The 18,220-nt window shown below is 46.9% G+C and overlaps 1 protein-coding gene across 1 annotated transcript in view; it reads right to left on the minus strand.

The window, feature by feature from the left end:
- Positions 1-18,220, minus strand: part of GAS2L3 (growth arrest specific 2 like 3) — a 64,629-nt gene that overhangs the window by 23,054 nt on the left and 23,355 nt on the right. Inside the window, exons 2-4 of the mRNA XM_082252691.1 lie at positions 5,001-5,077; positions 2,010-2,053; positions 1,643-1,811 (exon numbers count right to left, since the gene is read on the minus strand). Of these exons, the coding sequence (XP_082108817.1) occupies positions 1,643-1,811; positions 2,010-2,048 (208 nt within the window). The 5' untranslated portion in view covers positions 2,049-2,053; positions 5,001-5,077. The remainder of the gene's footprint in view (positions 1-1,642; positions 1,812-2,009; positions 2,054-5,000; positions 5,078-18,220) is intronic.

An 18,220-nucleotide genomic window follows, 5' to 3' on the forward strand; every position in this document is an offset into this window, starting at 1 on the left:
AAGAAGATGCCATGTCTGAAGAAAAGTCCACATAACACAACTAATTAGGATGCATATGTAAATGACTAGGACACCCTTCTATAATAGTAGTAATTTTAGTTAGCAGTGTTTTGCAATTAAATAGAATGGAAATTCCCCCCCCCCCCCCCAAAAAAAAAAAAAAAACACCACACTTACCTAGATGGCTGCAGCACTGATCCCAGCTGCAGCTGTCTCCCCACTGGCTCCATCTCCACCCCGAGAATGAGCAGTCAAACACCGCTGATTGCTTAGTTTTCCCCCTCCGCTCTCAGCAGAGAGCGTTGACTGTCAGAAGCTCTCTGCTCTGCCTCTCCAGCGCTCACTGGAGCACTGGGCTGTGGAGGGGGCAGGAGGAACTGGCTCAGGCTCTCAGCTGCATGTTGAGCCAGCTGCCAGTCCCAGACATTTGGGTGGATCCCAACCATATGGTCGGAATATTTCCACAGCCTGGACAACGGGTTACAGGAGTACACAACGAACTGCACTCCTGTGATCCATAGGAGAAGTATAACGAAATTAGCTTTGGCTATAACTCTCCTTTAAAAGAGACACCCACTATGGTTTTTACCCTTCTCTATTTGAGAAGTATTGCTAAAGTCTAAATTTATTTTTTTTTCTCTAGAATAGCATGGGGAAGGTTAAGAACTGTCAAGTCTGTTGTGCTGTTTGTGATCAGGACAGGGCCTGTTGATTTTTTCTTCAGGTGGGACACAGTCAGGCTCTAACCCTCCTCCAATCTATTCTCAAAACTGTAAAAAAAGTGACAAAAAATTTCCACTTTAGAGGTGCACCAAATAAAAATGTTGGTGTTGAAACCGAAAATGCAGGATATATTTATATATACATATACACACATATATGTACACATACACACAAATATACATATATGTGAGTGACGTCATCACCGGCCACCTCCCCACAGAAGCTGCCATCCTGTTCCCACCCACGGCCTCCGGACGCCGCTGCACCTCCCTCATCCAACTTCCTCAACTGCCGTATTGCCACCCACACTGTCAGGGAGAGCCAGTGGTTTTCTGCACAGAGCTCTAGCTTAGGCTGGGGCATATGATCACCTCCCCGTGGAAACCATCTGTTGGGGCAAGTAGACAGGCGCAGCCACAGTGTGTTGCCCTTCCATCCAGTCGGGGCTTCAGGGTTGTAATAGTTCTGTTTCCAAGTTTTTCAGTGTTTTTATGTCTATCTGTGGTGAATAAGGACTTTAGTTTTACCATACATCTTGGTGCAAAGTGTGGAATTCTCACATTGATCCGTGGTACATTATTTATTTCATTTTTTTTTTTACAAGCCTGACCATTAGTGCTTTATGTACTTTGGTGCTGACTGCTAAAAAAAGTGCTCAGTCCAAAAAAGTAAAATTGTAATAAAATCTGTAGCGGAATCACAGCTCATTGGCTGAAATGTATAGATCATGTGCCCCTTGTGCCTCTCACTTGTTGATTATGCAAACACATTTTATCCTATTTCTCCATAAAGGAGTTCCTACTGCAGGGGTATAAGCACTAAAGCAAAAATAACCAGGTTTGATATGGCATTGAATACTCATCTCAAATCAGTCAGCACCCAGTATTTGTGAATATATTAAATACATAGCAGTACTTACCCAACAAGTCACTCAGCCATATTGCCAGATCTTCTTGCATTGGTACCAGGGTGGCAGCATGGCGCACAGCCAACCACTGATCATACTGAGAAACATCAGACAGGCCCGGACCATGTCTGGGAGTCAAAGGACTTCTCTGAGTTAATAGCAGATCATCTCCAAACCAAACCTGCAATGACAGAACTACAGTCAATTGGAAGACACCAGTTTACTGTAAGCGTTAGCAATGCTCGTGACTAAAGCTTGCCATCTGCAAAATAGTTCTCTGAAGCTAAGGAAACTTTCTTACTGATGGAGCATTGTCAGTGCTGGATACAAATGACGTTGCGAATATGAATTAAAGTACTAGTTAAGGACGACAACATACCTGCACTGCGTTATGCATGGTTCTCTGTAAATTGTCCATTATTTCTGAATAAAAGAAAAAAGGTAAAAAACACAAATTGATTACCAAAAATTTGAAGAGAGTCTATGGAGCAACCTAAAAACAGTAACACCAGCATTCTATCAGTCAATTCTATAGCTCTGCAGACAAGAAACACTTATTAAAAGGCTTTTTATAAAGCAGTGAATGGGTAAATTCACCAAAATATTCACTGCAGCTGCATTTTCCTGGTGCATGTGCTATAGATTACTTGTATTATAAATTACGTCAAGGTTACATTTATTGGGTTTATGAATAGGCCCTTGAGAGCTTAAATCCAGGCACAAAAACTTAAAATATAAAATTCTCAACAGCCACAGAGGATATAAATCCAGTTTGTGTGCAACCAACGCCTTTGCAAACTCCGATAAAATCTTGTAAAAGTAGTGGTGAAATCATTACAGTGTAAATCAGGGATGACAGCGCTGGATATCCAGTACGAGGGGCCGCTGGGGTCTGCAACTGCATGGAGGAAGCCAGGTGGAAGTGTCCTGGGAAAAGCTGGGAGGCTGTGGTTGTGCTGGAGCGTGGCATGGCCCGCAGTGCTGGTGGAATGACATCACCGGAGGGGGAGTGGGTGCAACACGTTTCAGAGTCTGTACTGCCAGTCAGAGCCTGATGGAGTGTGCATGCCCAGGACCGGTATCTCGCAGGCTCGGAAACGGGATGCACACACTCCCCCCTCCAGTGACGTAAAATGGTTGTAAAGGCTCAAGGTTTTTTTACCTTCATGCATTCTATGTATGAAGGGGGGGAAAAAAAAAAAAAAAAAAACACCTTGTGTGTACAGCAGCCTCCCCAATACTTACCTGAGCCCCCTTGCAATCCAGTGATGTACACAAGAGCAGCTGATCCCCGGGGACTCACCCACCTCATTGGCCTAGACCAGCCCTCAAAGTTTCCACTCGTCTGCACGCCAGTGGAAATATAAGGAGTGCGAGTATGGACAGGACTGTGCTGTTCCGGGAATGTATAGCCAGTGCCCCCCTCCCCCACCACGCACAGGCTCACAGCGCGGGCATTTTATTAGAACTGTACAGCCGCCTGGGACCACCCTTCTCTACCTCCCTCCTGCCACATACCCCCACCCCCCCGCACAGGTTTGCAGCGCGGTCATTTCAATAGGAACAGTCAGCCGCCTGGGATTGCCCCTCTCCACCTCCCTCCTGTTGCACATCTAAGGAGTGAGGTGGTGCATGTCTCAAGGCAGTTTTAAGTGGGTGGGAACCCTGGCCTAGACAACAGCGTGTCAATCACAGCGAGTGAGCCAATGAAAAGAGGGGGGGGGCAAGCCGCAGCTCTGTGTGTAAATGGACACAGAGCAGAGGCTCAGGAGCACACCTGCTTGGGTACCTCCATAACAATCTGCTTGGCAAGGCACTTGGCTGGAAAGTGGGGCAAGGAGCGCTAGCGGAGGACCAGAGAAGAGGATCAGGCTGCTCTGTGCAAAACCGATGCACAGAGCAGGTAGGTGTGTTTTTTTTTTTTTTTTTGTTTAAACCAAGCTTTTAATTCTACATTTATTATTATGCTACCAAAATGAGTGTGTGTTGTGAATTGCCTCCAGTTTTGCTCCCGTTTCTTCTTGCTGAAGGCTGCCATTTTGCTGAAGCCCAGAGCCTTTGAGCAACTGCATATCTTTACACTGTCTAGTGGCTTTGATTTTAAGCACAATGCCAAAAAAGGAGAGCAACTGAGCATGTGCAGAGCAGGGTGAGACTGTACTAGATTTTAAACAGTATAGGCACTTATTTAATGTTTTACATGGCTATACCTGCAAAAAAGAGGCCAGCATAGGAGATCTGACCAAAGTTTCTTTATAAATCTGTAAAATTAAGGTCTATAGGCTGAATGTGGCCACAGACTAACTGAATTATATGTGAAGATTTTAATTGTCGAAACATTTGTTTGATTTCTTAATTATTTAGGTTAGTGGGGTCAAAATCGATATAGTCCACTAGAATAATGAAAAAATTTGGAGTAGCATGAAACATTTTTCTTGATGTAACAAAAAAAAAAAAAACTGTGAATGTGATTTTAATTCATTAAAAATTGTATATATTTTGAATGTACATGTAGTAAGCACAAAATAAACCGGTTTAGCAAATCTATACAAAATTTTAAGGGCTTTCAAACTAAACTAGTCAATTTGATGGCAAGGTCAAATGAGCTAATGAACAATTTTAAACATTTCTGTATGAGCATTCAAAAAAAAAATTATACTGGTGTACAGCCAGCTATAGAACATGAATGAACAGAAACCTAGTTTAAAGACTGTATTTCGTGAATAGTGATTAATAATTCATACCCTGAATGGTGCAAGGTTGTTGGTGGTGTTCCCTGGGGTTCAGTTGGGTTGTTACTCTTTAACTTAGGGACCTTTCACACGGGCGTTCCGCATGTCCGTATATCATCCTATTTTTTTGCGGATGATATACGGACATAATGTAGGTCAATGGCATTGCGGATGTCAGCGGATGACTATCCGCTGACATCCGATTTTCGTCCTTTCAGTTCTGTTCCGTTTTTTGGAACGGAACAGAACCCTATTTTTGTTACGTTTAAAAAAACGGAACGGATGCAAAAATCGGATGTCAGCGGTGTCATCCACAATGCCCATAGACATACATTATGTCCGTATATCATCTGCAAACAGAGGGGATGATATGCGGACATATGGAGCGGATGACACCTGCTCTGTGAAAAAAAAAAGTGCCGGAGCGAATCGCAATGCGGTCCGCTTCGTGTGAAAGAGCCCTTACTTGTAAAGTTAAATACAATAAATAGAAGAGCACTTGTGAGTTTTTACATCCCCAGCTTTTCGTGTGGAACCCAAGTATATATGTTACATCAGGTTCCTCACTGATATACATGTCATTGTTTCATGTATTTATGCTTTTTCCCAGATGTATTAAGCAAGCAGAGGAAACTCACCAGGTGTTCAGGAACTTCAGTTGCACATTTTCTGCTTACAATCCTCACTATATGCCTTTAACATCATGATCCATGACCTACAAAAGGAAAATAGAGATGCATCAGTCAATTCATATTACACAAATAATGTATGCATTGTACTACTGTTTTTATAAGAAAGTACTCTGTCAGCATTTACCTATCTGTGTTTTAGAAAGAAGAAAGGCAATAAGGTCTTCCTTCCTTTTTTTTTTTTTTGATAATTTACTAAGGATAAATGTTATTGGGATTATGCACTACATATATTTTGTGTTTTTTGTTAGGAAGAGGTAGGATAGAAGCAGAGAGCACACCACTTGAGTACCACAGGGCTAAAAGGTCATCTGTGACCACACCATTAACTACCATCTTCATCATATATCATTAGGGTGCTTTTAGAAACAGACTACAGCTGATACAATCCAATACAACTGGTTCAAGACATTAAAAGTGGCAATAAAACATGGTAAACAAAAACCTGAATTGTTCTAGTGCTGTGGTTTCCACTTTAACAAAGACTGTAGCAAAATGGCTGTAGCAAAATGGCTATTACATAGAATAAAAACCTTCCCTTCAAAAAATAAAATTAAAAATAGTAACAAAATCATCTACAGTACTAAAAGAAGGCCATATTATCTGGGTAGAAGAAGTAGGGATCCCTGCAGGGTACGTTAGTAAGGTGACATTAGGAGATTTGCACTCCTCCGTACATGGCACTTACACATGTATAGACTTTTTGTTCCTTGACCAGCCCCATTTAGACACCCTCGCCAAAGTGGATGTCGGGGTCGGCACCATCTCGGACCACGCCCCTATTTCGCTCTTGTTCGCCCCCCCGGGGTGCGGGCGGATAGGGCCTGGACGAGAACATCCTTGACGATGCGGTGGCCTTGCAGAGGGTTACGGACACGGCAATCCTGTACTTTACGGAAAGGTTTCCCCCTCCTCAGTTTGGGAGGGCCATAAGGCGGTGCTCGGGGGGGGGGGGGGGTAACTTATTTCCCAAGGATCATGCCTTAACAAAATTTGCACAGGAGAATTGTCCTCTTAGAGGATCTGAACTACCCCATAAAAATTCATTGACATCGGATGCCTTACAGACCCTTCAGAAATTGCGGAAGAAGGACACCCTTCTGGACACCCAAATTCGTAAATGTCTGCGGTACATATCTCACAAATTCTATGAATTTGGCAATAAATGCGGCCGGATGCTGGCGCGGGCGCTGTGGCGTCACCGGACGACCTCGCACATACCTAAAATTCAAACGGCCCCCGTCTCCTATACACAACATCCCTCCAAGATCGCTAACGCATTCCGTGACTACTATGCCCGTCTCTACCACATTACTGAGCCCCTCACTGCTGAGGCTCTTTCTCACAAACATTCCCGCATCCGGGATTTAAAGACGTCCGGGGTTCCCAGACTGCCTGTCCGCGACAGGCTGGATTTGGAGCGCGCCATTTCGGAAACGGAACTGGCTTTGACCCTAAAGACGTTGCCGAACGGGAAGAGCCCTGGCCCCGACGGGTTCACGAATGCCTATTATGTTAAATTGGGATCCACACTCCTCACGCCTATGTGCTCCTACTTCAACGCATTGGCCAGTGGCACGGCTGTGGCCGGGGACTCGCTCCTGGCCCACATTGCCGTTCTCCTGAAGGAAAGGAAGGATCACACCTTGCGCCCAGTAGCTATCGTCCCATTTCCCTACTGAATATGCACAAAATCCTGGTGCGCTTATTGGCGAACAGAATGAAACCCCTTGTCCCCTCGGTCGTTCACTCTGATTAAACCGGCTTTATAGCAGGAAGGGAGGGGCCAGGGACAATTCTAACCGGGCCATCCAGATTATACACTGGGTACAGTCCCAGCAGCACCATCCACCATCTCCTGCTGTCCACTGACGCGGAAAAGGCGTTTGACAGGGTGGATTGGGACTATATGACGGCGGTCCTTAGACGCTTGGGCCTCAGTCCTCGCATGCTCACGTGGATATCAGCTCTTTATGCTTCCCCAAAAGCTAGGGTCAAGGCCGGGGGCTTCTTGTCAGACCCCTTCCCTATTCATAAATGGGACTCGTCAGGGCTGTCCACTCTCGCCCTTACTCTTCGCCCTGACGTTGGAACCCTTTCTTTCCAGGGTCCGGGCGAACCCCGACATCAGCGGTGTAGTGGTTGGATCGACGGAGCATAAACTCTCTGTCTACGCAGATGTCCTTTTTTATGTCACTCAGCCCCTGGTATCCCTGCCAAATATTATGTCTGAATTACATGACTTCCGTCTGGTCTCGAATTTTAAAATCAATTTAAGTAAATCAGAAATCCTACCATTGAATGTTCCCCATGCACTATGTACCCAATTGCAATCCTCCTTTTCTTTTACGTGGTGCCACACGACGCTCAAATACCTGGGCATTTGCTTACCTGCCAACATGACTAACCTATATACGCATAACTATGCCCCTTTACTGACAACCCTTAGGCGTGACCTCACAACCTGGAATAAGACCGCATTCACCTGGATCAGGAGGGTTAATATCTTAAAGATTAATGTTTTACCACGTATATTGTTTATCCTCCAGATGGTGCCCATTCACTTGCCAGGGTCCTTTTTCTCAAGCCTTGACATCCTCTTTGTCCGCTTTATTTGGGGGACTAGGGGACCCCGCTTGGCGCTACGCCTGCTGAAATGCTCGAAAAAAAAGGGGGGACTCGGAGTGCCAGATGTGCGACGCTACTACGAGGCAGTGTCCCTGCATTCAGTAAGGAGTGCTCTTGCCCTTGGAGACATTGCGGACCCGCTATGGTAGGTTCCCCATGGATTTTTGGAGGCATCACCAGCTCCGCCATTTTGTAACTCTCCTTGGACGCGAGGTGCGCTCCCCGCCCTCGATTACCTGCTATGAGAAATTGTGTATTGCTAAGGACCCGATACCCCATTCGATCTGATTGCTGTATTCGTTGTTAGATTCTGGGGAACATGAGCCAAGACCGCACTTTATCCGGGAGTGGGAGAGAGACCTGTCTTACTCTTTTTCAGACCAGCAGTTGGACCACCTATATCAGCTCCCCCATTCTAGCACAGTTGACACTAAAATGCAGGAAAACAGTTTTAAACGAGTTTTTATGACGAGATGGTACAGGGTGCCGACACGTTTGGCGAGGATCTTCCCAGGTGCCTCGGATCGGTGCTGGCGGGCCTGCGGGCAGCGTGGTACCTTCCTCCATATTTGGTGGGAGTGCCCGTTGTTACAACCTTTTTGGCAGGATATATGGGCACAGATACGACTCATCCTGGACGAAGATATACCCGATAACCCTGTGCACTTTTTGCATGTGCCGCACACTCCTCTTAGCCGCTATCGCAAGTGCGTCTTGCCGCATCTTCTGAATGCGGCTCGCCGCCTGGTCCCCATTTACTGGAAAACGGCGCAGATCCCTTCTCGGGGCGCATGGATCAAAATGGTGAATGATATCATGGCGGCGGAGGAGTGGATGGCCCGCTGCAAGGATAGATATGACAAATTCTATGCAAAAAGGGCAGTCTGGCTGCATTACGCACCTCCTGCAGTCACGGACGGTGCACTCCCTAATTCCTCAACTTGATGCATGTTCCTGGTTATTTCCCATACCTTAATCTACCTCTAGTTCACCAACACCTTTCCATCTTTCTTTTCCCCCTTGTACCCCGATCTCCAGTCCCGCCCTCTCTACCTTCCTTTCCTGTCCTCATCGCTTCCCTGCCTCTTTCACGCCTTACCGTGCTGCTATTTTTCCCCCCTTCCTCCCCCTGTCCAAAGGGTACTGTCGGGAGTTTGAACCCGCTTCCACTGAGAATGTTCTTTTTTCATGAGATTATATATAAATGGGAGAGCTGCGCTACAACAATTGATATACTGTAAATTAAATCAGCGATAATACAAAAAAATCAAACTACAGTCCAAACACATAGCACAGATTGAACATATATATTAGTTTAGGACAGTCCAAGGAAAGAGGATTCCAAGGTGCAAATGCAGGGATGGTAAATCCGCCACCAAAAGATCACTCCAAAAAGCCACGGTGAAGCATGCTGTGGGTGTACGCTTACCAGAAGGAGAAGGGTTAAGGGCCTTGTATAGTCTCAGGATGACCAGCTACAAATAGTGCAGATGGTTTTGGCAGTTTAATGAATATCACAAAAATAACAGAATTACACTCACAGTTTTATGGTGAATAAGCGCTTGTCAAGGGGTATTAAAAACACCGCCGCCGCCCGACTTCCGGATGCAGAGTAGTGACGTCAGCACGCCTTTCCCTACGTACGTTTCGTTACAACTAACGTCTTCCAGGGGAATATTATATGCCAAATTGGGACTGCTATTGCCCTTTGGCCCTTTGTCTGCCCTGATTTTATAAGTTAGATTCTTAGCTTTGTTTTTGTGTTTGTTTCTTGCATATGTTTTATTCCTTTGTTTGCTTAAACATAAATAAAGATTACTTAAAATAAAAAAAAAAAAAGGTGCTCTTCAATGCACACAATAAGATAGGATTTTTTTTTTACTTACCTATAAAAGCTATGAAAGGAGAGGTGGAGCGATCAATTGTCCCCTCATCCTCCATTCTTAGATTGCATTTCATTTATAGAAGCTGTAGTATGGCAGAGTTGGGTGGAAAAAGGGCGAGCATAGTGAGGCTTTCTTGACAAGAGCCCTTTGACAGCCAACCCCTGGCTGCACCTGAAGATTACGATGTCCAGGGTGGAGGGAAGCAAGATGGAGGAGAATTACTACTAACAGCAGAGGAATCAACACAAGGGACACATCTTATTGACTGTAAGTTATGGGTTCGTTGGTTGAAAGCCTAAAATCCAGCACAATGAGGATCAACTGAGAAGGCATATACAAAGCTGCCTGTAGGACTTTCCGACCTAGGCTGGTTTCTTTGGAGAGTTATATTTTTTGCTGGTGTGGTTTAGGTTAGGCTGATCCCCACATATTTGTGGCGCATTTTGAGATACATGTATTCAAGTTGATGTCAAAAAATACTGAAGGACCTATATATTTTTTTAGGTTTATCCTTCCTTAAAAAATGGATTTTTGTAAAATCCTTTTCTCTTAAGCTCATTGACAAACGCAGTCCTCTTGATTAATATCACATTGGGTTATACTGCCCTCTACAGGAGTAGGACTAGGCAGAAGGAAAACGTTCTGGCCACACCTTAGGGGCAGTCCCAGAGGGTATAGCCTCTCCCTCTCTGCTACAGGATGTTAGTTATGTCACAAAGCAGTGTCAGAGAATTTAACCCAACCCAACTCAAAAGTAGAGGGGCGGGTATTGCGTCTGTCAATGAGCTTAAGAGAAAAGGATTTTACGGTAAGATTTTACAAAAATCCATTTTTCTCTGTCGCTCATTGACAGACGCAGTCCTCTTGATTAATATCACATTGGGACGTCCCAAAGCAGTGCCACAAATGAGGGGTGGGATAACAGAAATCAAAATCCAATCTAGAAGGCCCAACCGGTGCCAACTAGAAGTTTTAAAGGCTCATCAGACAAAAGGATGAGACTCAACTTAAAATCCAACAGAAAAAAACCCTCGAGGTAGACCAACGGTCTCCTCAATTTGCGGCCTGCAAAACCTTGCGGCCAAAAGAGGCATCCGCCGATGCCAACACATCAACTTTATAAAATTTTGTAAAGGTATGAACCGACGACCAGGTAGCCGCCTTGCAAACCTGGACCACTGACGCCTGATGGCGGAAGGCCCAGGAAGCACTAAGCGCCCGAGTGGAGTGCGCCTTAACAGGGAACGGAGGATTCCGTCCCTTAATCGAATAAGCCTGTACCACCGTCTGTCTGATCCATTTGGAGATAGTCGCGGCAGATGCAGGCAACCCCTTTTTGGGGCCATCCATGATCACAAAAAGTGAATCCGTCTTACGAAACGAGTCCGTAGTTTTCAAGTATACCCTGATTGTCCGAACCACATCCAAGGTGTGTAACGTACACTCCCGAGGATGACTGGGCTTAGGACACAAGGAAGGTAGCACAATATCTTCATTCAGATGAAACTCTGAAACCACCTTAGGAAGGAAGGATGGATTCGGACGAATAACTACCTTATCCCTATGAACCACCAGATATGGGGAACGACAGGATAATGCGGCCAGTTCTGACACCCTGCGTGCAGAAGTAATGGCCACCAAGAAGGCCACCTTCTGGGATAATGTAAGCAAGGGAATCTCCCTGATATTTTCAAAGGGAGGTTTCTGAAGAACCGACAACACCAAATTAAGATCCCAGGGCGGTAAGGGCACGCGCACTGGCGGAGTCAGATGCCGCACCCCCTGGATGAAATTCCGCACCAAGGAATGGGTAGCCAAAGGTTTCTGAAAGAAAATTGCTAACGCTGAAACCTGACCCTTGACAGTACTCAAGGCTGCCTTCTGCTCAACCCCCTGTTGCAGAAAAGCCAAGATTCGGGTCACCGAATAGGTACGTGGAGGAAATCCAAAGGATTCACACCACGCAATATAAGAACTCTATGTGCGATGATAGACTTTTCTGGAAGTCGCTTTCCTTGCTTTAATTAAAGTAGGAATAACTGAAGTTGACAATCCCTTGTCCTTCAGCACCTGAGTCTCAATAGCCAGGCCGTTAAAGCCAGCGATTGTAAATCAAGATGGAAGATCGGTCCCTGAGACCGCAGATCCTCCCTGAGAGGAAGTCTCCAAGGAGCGTCCGCGACCAGCCTGACCAAGTCGGCGTACCCGGGTCGACGAGGTCATTCCGGAGCTACCAGGATAACTGGAATTCCCTCCACCTCTATCCTGCGCAGAAGTTTCGGCAGCAACTTGAAAGGAGGGAAGACATACAGTAGCTGATACTGTCCCCACGGGGCGACCAGCACGTCTGCTGCGTCTGCTCGAGGATCTCGGGAGCGGGCTACAAACCTCTGCACCTTCCTGTTGAGCTGAGCTGCCAACAGATCCACCTCCGGGGTGCCCCAATGAAGGCACAGCTGGTGAAAAACCTCTGGATGAAGAATGCTGGCCACTTCTATGGCCGCCAGGGCACTCTTGGTGTCCCCTTGGTGATTGACATGAGCCACGGCTGTGGCCTTGTCTGACTGGATCCAAACCGGGCTGCCCTGAAGTTGCTCGGTCCAGAAAATCAGACAAAGTCTGATCATTCTCAGTTCCAATACATTTGTCTGTAACCTGGATTCTATCGGAAGAAATGATTTCCCCTAGTTGAGCATCGGAGCCCGAAGCCACCAGACCAGAGACTCCCTGGTCCGCTCGCTCAACCGGATCTGATTGTCCAGAGAATCGGGATTCCGATTCCATTAGAAAAGAATCTCCTTTCGGAGAGTTCGGGCATGAGACTGGGCATACGGTACTGCTTCTAAGAAGGCCACCATCAGTCCCAGGATCCTCATTTAAGTCTGAAGGGAAGACCAGTTGACGGATAGTAACATCCTAATCGTTCACTGAATCTTCCAGCTCCTGGTGGGAACTAGGAATGATCTTTGGGAAAAGTGAAGAAAACGTTCTGCTCAAGGAACGGGAACTACCGCTCCCTGTTGCATCAAGTCCATTACTGCCCCCCGCAAAGCTTTTAAGCGATCCGGGGATAGTCGAATGTTTGAAGGGAAGAATCGCACCGGTAGAAGTGATCGAAACTCGATCTTGTATCCCGACCGTATGACCTCGCAAACCCCTTTGTCCGGGATTCTGGAAAGCCATGGATCCGGAAACCGGTGAAGACGTCCCCCCACCCCAGAGATGGGTGGGGGCGCACCTTCAGGCTGTATTGGTCTTATCTTCAGGTTTGGCTGAGCCGGACCCTTGTTTACCCGACCAGCGCCCTTTGAAACCACCTGCAGGGGCTTTGGAGGGCTTTGCCTTATCGCCCGCACCAGCGGAACGAACAAACTTTTTATGAGCGGAAAAGGAAGGTCCTCGCCTGTTACGAGGTCCTTTACCCTTAGCAGTCTGTGGTAAAAAAAGTGCTCTTGCCCCCAGTGAGATCCTTTATAATCTCATCCAAGGTGGCCCCAAACAGGCGATCCCCTTGAAAAGGGAGATTTGCCAAAGCTTTTTTGGAACCTTGATCCGCCGATCAGCACTTTAACCACAACACGCGTCTGAGGACCACTGCTGAAACAGATGCACGCCCTAGCAAGGGAGTGGCGTCCAGGGTGGCGTCACAGATGAACTGTAGCCCTTGTATAATTTGCTCCAGCAAATCTGATACTGCCGGGGGGATACTTCTCCCCTTTATGTCACGGCGTAACAATTTGGTCCATACTGTCAATGTTTGTGAGACTAAACCAATGGCCACCACTGGCCTAACTGTTGACCCTATCAGGGAAAAAATGGAGCGGGATTCCGCTTCCACTTTTCGATCCACCGGATCCCTAAAGGACGGAGCGTCCTCCAACAGGATAACAGTAGCTTTGTTTAGTCTGGAAATCGGTGGGTCCACCACTGGTGGTACCGTCCATTTTTTAAGGAGGGATTCCTCAAACGGATAGCGCCAAGCAATGCGTTTGGAAATAGCAGGGGTTCGTTTCGGATGATCCCATTCTTCTTTAATTAGATTACCAAAACATTTGGGCAAGGGAAAAACCTTCGCCATTTTGGTAGGCTTGCTGGTACCAAAGGGAATTTCAGTTTCAGCTACCTCTGTCGGTGTAACCTCAAGGCTTAAGGTTTCCCGGACAGACACGACCAGTACGTCCACCAACGCTTTTTCTTGCGCTATGGCGGAGGCAGAAACGTCCTCCTCACTATCTGAGGAGACCTACCTGAGACAGCAGCCCCAGAAGAGGGGCCTGCAGCTGCAGTGACAAGCTCAGAATCCGTATCTGAAGTGTCAGATGAAATAGGGGTAGGCGGGGGTCCCTTTCTTGCCCCCCGTCCCTGACAGGCTACCTCCACCCGGGATACCAAAGACTCCAAAACTACTGATAATGCATCAATCAAAAGTGGGGCACTGGAGGGTCCTGCGGCCACCTCGAAGGGGATCAGGTGGGGATACATGTGTGGCAGGGTCCATGATTAATCCCAGACACTTGACAGCAAACAAAAAATAATTGTAAAGAAAAAAACTTTTTTTTTTTTTACCTTTTGTAATCCCCCAACGCAACAGCGCCCTCAGTGTTACCTGCTTTGGACCCCACAGAGAGAGAGAGAGAGAGAGAGAGAGAGAGAGAGAGAGAGAGAGAGAGACCCCAAGGCTCACCACCTGATGCACAGAAGTTTCTATCAACCTGCTCTCAGCGCTGTCTCTTACAGACAGGATGTCCTTTGGATCCTTTTCCCAGGTAGAAGGAGGCGGCTCCGCCCCTTTACACGCCTTCGGCGCCTCCCATGCTACGCCTCGAGGTAGCTGGTCACTTCCAAAATGGCCGCCCCCATGCTGGAGACACGAGGCTACGCCAAGATGGCGGCCCAGCGGCCTGCGGAAGGTAGTTTATCGGCCTGTGCGGCCTGCAGGAGGGGTGCGGCCTGTGGGAGGATGGCGGCCTGGGGGGAGGATGGCGGCCTGCGGGAGGATGGCGGCCTGCGGGAGGATGGCGGTAGTCCAGGCACAGGCATCGGCCTGTATTGCAACCTTATGTATAAGGTAGGATGCTATCACCTTCTTACATTGCCAGCCACTGACTTAAGTCATGGTCCCTTTACAGTGCCCCTCATACAGTGACTTCCGATAGTCAGCTCCCAAACCAAGCCTTCTGGTTCTTATTCACTAAATCACCCTTAAGAGGGGGATCTGTGACACCTGTTATAGGATAGAGGGGGGATCCAGGATCCGATCATCCCAGGGAGGGGCCCGCGTCCACCCACAAACCCGTTAGGGGGAGAGGGGGAACATATTACTCACCATACTGGAACAGGCGGGCGCCAACTCCTGACAGAACCCCTCTCCACCGAGGTGGGGGGGCTGTCGACCAATACGGACGCCTTGACTCAGTTTCCAACTGGTCGTCGGCGTCCCGGCGAGAAGTTTAACTCGCAGGGTCAGTCCCCGTCCAGTGGGACTATGTCGCGGCCGACCCAGCGTGGAGCTAGGGCCTGCACGCGCTCGTAGGCTGACTGGGGTGACCACTGGATCTCAACATCCAGCCCGTCGCCCAGTTTCAGCATACTTGCTTGAAGATCTCACAGGAACAACTGGAGAAAAAAAGCTGCCTAAAAAATTTTTTCTAAAAAAAAATCTTGCCAGGACCAAAGATCCCAGCAAGGAACTTGCTCCTGACTCGACAGTCCTTACTCCTGACTAGACAGAAAAAAACTAACATCCTGTAGCAGAGAGGGAGAGGATATACCCTCTGGGACTGCCCCTAAGGTGTGGCCAGAACGTTTTCCTTCTGCCTAGTCCTACTCCTGTAGAGGGCAGTATAACCCAATGTGATATTAATCAAGAGGACTGCGTCTGTCAATGAGCGACAGAGAAATCCCCATTTTCTGCTTTTTGTAATTATGGTTTCCACTGAGGCCTGAAATATCCACCTGGTAAAACTGAGCAAATATAGGAGCTGAATACCAGGTGGCCTCCTTAAAAGACCTGGGAAACCAAGGCCTGATGTTGAAAATCCCACAAAGCACAGACACTTTTGGTGGGAGTAGGCCTTCACAAGAAAGGGAGGAACCATACCCTTCAGGTTGTACGCTTGATCAAGAGGCTGCCTATCCCCTCTGGGACATTCAGGCAACAAAAGATTGACTAATTAAGGTTGTGGCTGCAAGTTAGACCCATGCAGCCCTAACCATACTCCGTGACAAACAATCTCCCTAGGATATTTTGGAGCCAGACGAAAGAGCTCACATTAGACAAAGAGGAATTCCATGGTCTCAACACAACCTTTTCCTTGTGAAGCACAAGAAAAGACTCTTTAGAGGAGAAAGCCGAAAGCTTAGACGCCCCCTAATCAAGGCAATAGGCACGAGAAAGGCCACCTTGCGTGATATGAGAAGGACAGAAATATCGAGAATAGATACAAACAGTGACCTCTGCAGTACTGACACCACCAGACTGAGTTAGCAGGTGAACAACATGAGCTACTCTCTGCACAAAGGCTCAGATGAAAGATTAGTAAACCAACAGTTGATGAAAGATCATTGCCAAGGCAGAAACTAGGGATCGACTAATTATCGGCAGGGCCGATATGCACTTTCCCCGATATAGCCGATATTTCGGGAAAATGCTTGTACCGGAGTGATGCCTCCAGCTAGAGGCATCACCCCTGGACCAGCGTCCATAGCCGACGGTCAGCTATCTTGTAATGACGACCGATAAGGCTGAGAAGCTGCTCTGCTGTCATTACAAGGAGAAGGAGGGGACGTTCTGCGGCTCGCCCGGGTCTCCCGTCCCACCGGGAGACCCAGGCAACCAGTCTGCATGGCCGCCGAAGAGAAGAACCGATCAAAGCAGCATTCGGCTCTGATCGGGTCTCCATGTGTACTCGCCAACAAATTCAAAAAAATGACAGCATTCAAAAACAGCCAAACTCAACGTTTTGAATGCTTTTAAGAGCAGAGGAGGGGTTTGGGGGTGTTTAAGACCCCCAGATCCCTCCACAAGTGTACCTGTCAAAAAATAAATAATTTTTTAATGTACGAAAGTATCGGCCGATACCGATATGCATTGGCCAAAATATCAGTAACGGTATCGGCATAAAAAAAAACGATATTGGACAAATATCGGACATATATTGCAGAAACCTGACCTTTTTTAGTCCTCACGACTTGTTCAGTCCTGACTGAAGAAAACACAACACCTATGACACAGAGCATTTCCTGGGATGAAGCTTTCCCTCTTCACACCAAGCAAAGAATACTCTCCATGCGTGGTGGAAACTCAAGGGAACCCACTTCCTCCTCATCCCAAGAAAGATTGGTAGGGGAAAAGTCACAAGGTAGCTTCTGTGGGGATTGAGCCCTAGACCACTTACAATCATCTCTCTGTAGATCCTTATGGATAACTGCCAGCTGTTCCAATACAGTGGAAAAAAACTGTTGAGAATGCCTTCTTGGACATGAAGGTCCATGGGGACCGAGCCCCTGAAGAAGTTTACAAAAAAAATACATTTAGGGAGTGTAGTCCACACTAGTCCTAACCCTCGTGGTGCCAGATCTGCCATGCCTGCCAAAGCCTACAAGGGGGTCAAAATGTTCACATTCCTGAGGAAAAGCAACAAATAAGGGGTAGGGGTAGCCTCCCAGTGTCCCACCAGCTGGAAACATCAGGGTACCATGTCATACCATGTCTTGTGATGCACACATGCTCAGCTGGTGTCCCCATTAGCAAAGGGGTAAGTTTAAGATGGCATGTCCAGTGTGGTGTGTCAGCTCCACCTGTACAGTAGCACAGGTCGGCGGAACCATACCTACGCAGTGGTGCTGCCAGGCCACGCCTTGGCAGCAGAATTAACCAAGAATGAACTCTCCTGTGTCTTGTGATGTACAATTAAGAATACTAAACTTCAGTTTTGAAAGTAGTGGTCAAAAATTAAAGAAAAAAAAAAAAAAAAGGAGTTCTTAGGCTCCATGCACACTGGCAGAAAAAAACACTGGCCCTTGGCAGAAAAAAAAACCCATATAGAGCATTTTTGTATATAGTTTAGTGTTTTTGTTCTGCCAGAAAGCTCCAATCAAAAACAAACCAGAAAGGTTTTTTTTTCCAGCCTCAATGAGTTCAAAATATGCCTCAAATCGTCCTAATGTGCATGGACACATAGGATAACATTGAGAAGCTTCTACAGGCAAAAGACAAAGCTCCTGTAGAAGCAGCAATTTTTAAGCCAATGTGCATGGAGCTTTAGGGCGCCACACCACACTTACATAAAACCACTGGTGCAACACACTGGTTAAACACGTGCAGTAATCAGCAGAACCCAACACATCCATTGTTGGCATCAATGCCAATTAAGCTCTGATGGAGAAAAAGCCTGTTCTATACATTTTTTGTCTAATAGCCAGCAGTTATTTTATAACCGTCCAGGGATCAGGGTATCACAAAAAGGTAATATAATGATATTACACGAGGTACGCTACTTGGAGGGGCGACTTGATGGCTGGATCATTTATGACACCCAACCACATGGAGTAAGAGGTGTTCTTAGTAGGAATTAAGTATTTAGTGATAGGGTAACTATGAGGAGTTAAATTACTACTTCACTAAACCTGGTCAATTTTGCTCGAGAGTAAAAG

Source organism: Pelophylax lessonae, assembly GCF_965119305.1.
Source record: "Pelophylax lessonae genome assembly, chromosome: 4".
NCBI classification, from domain to species: domain Eukaryota; kingdom Metazoa; phylum Chordata; class Amphibia; order Anura; family Ranidae; genus Pelophylax; species Pelophylax lessonae.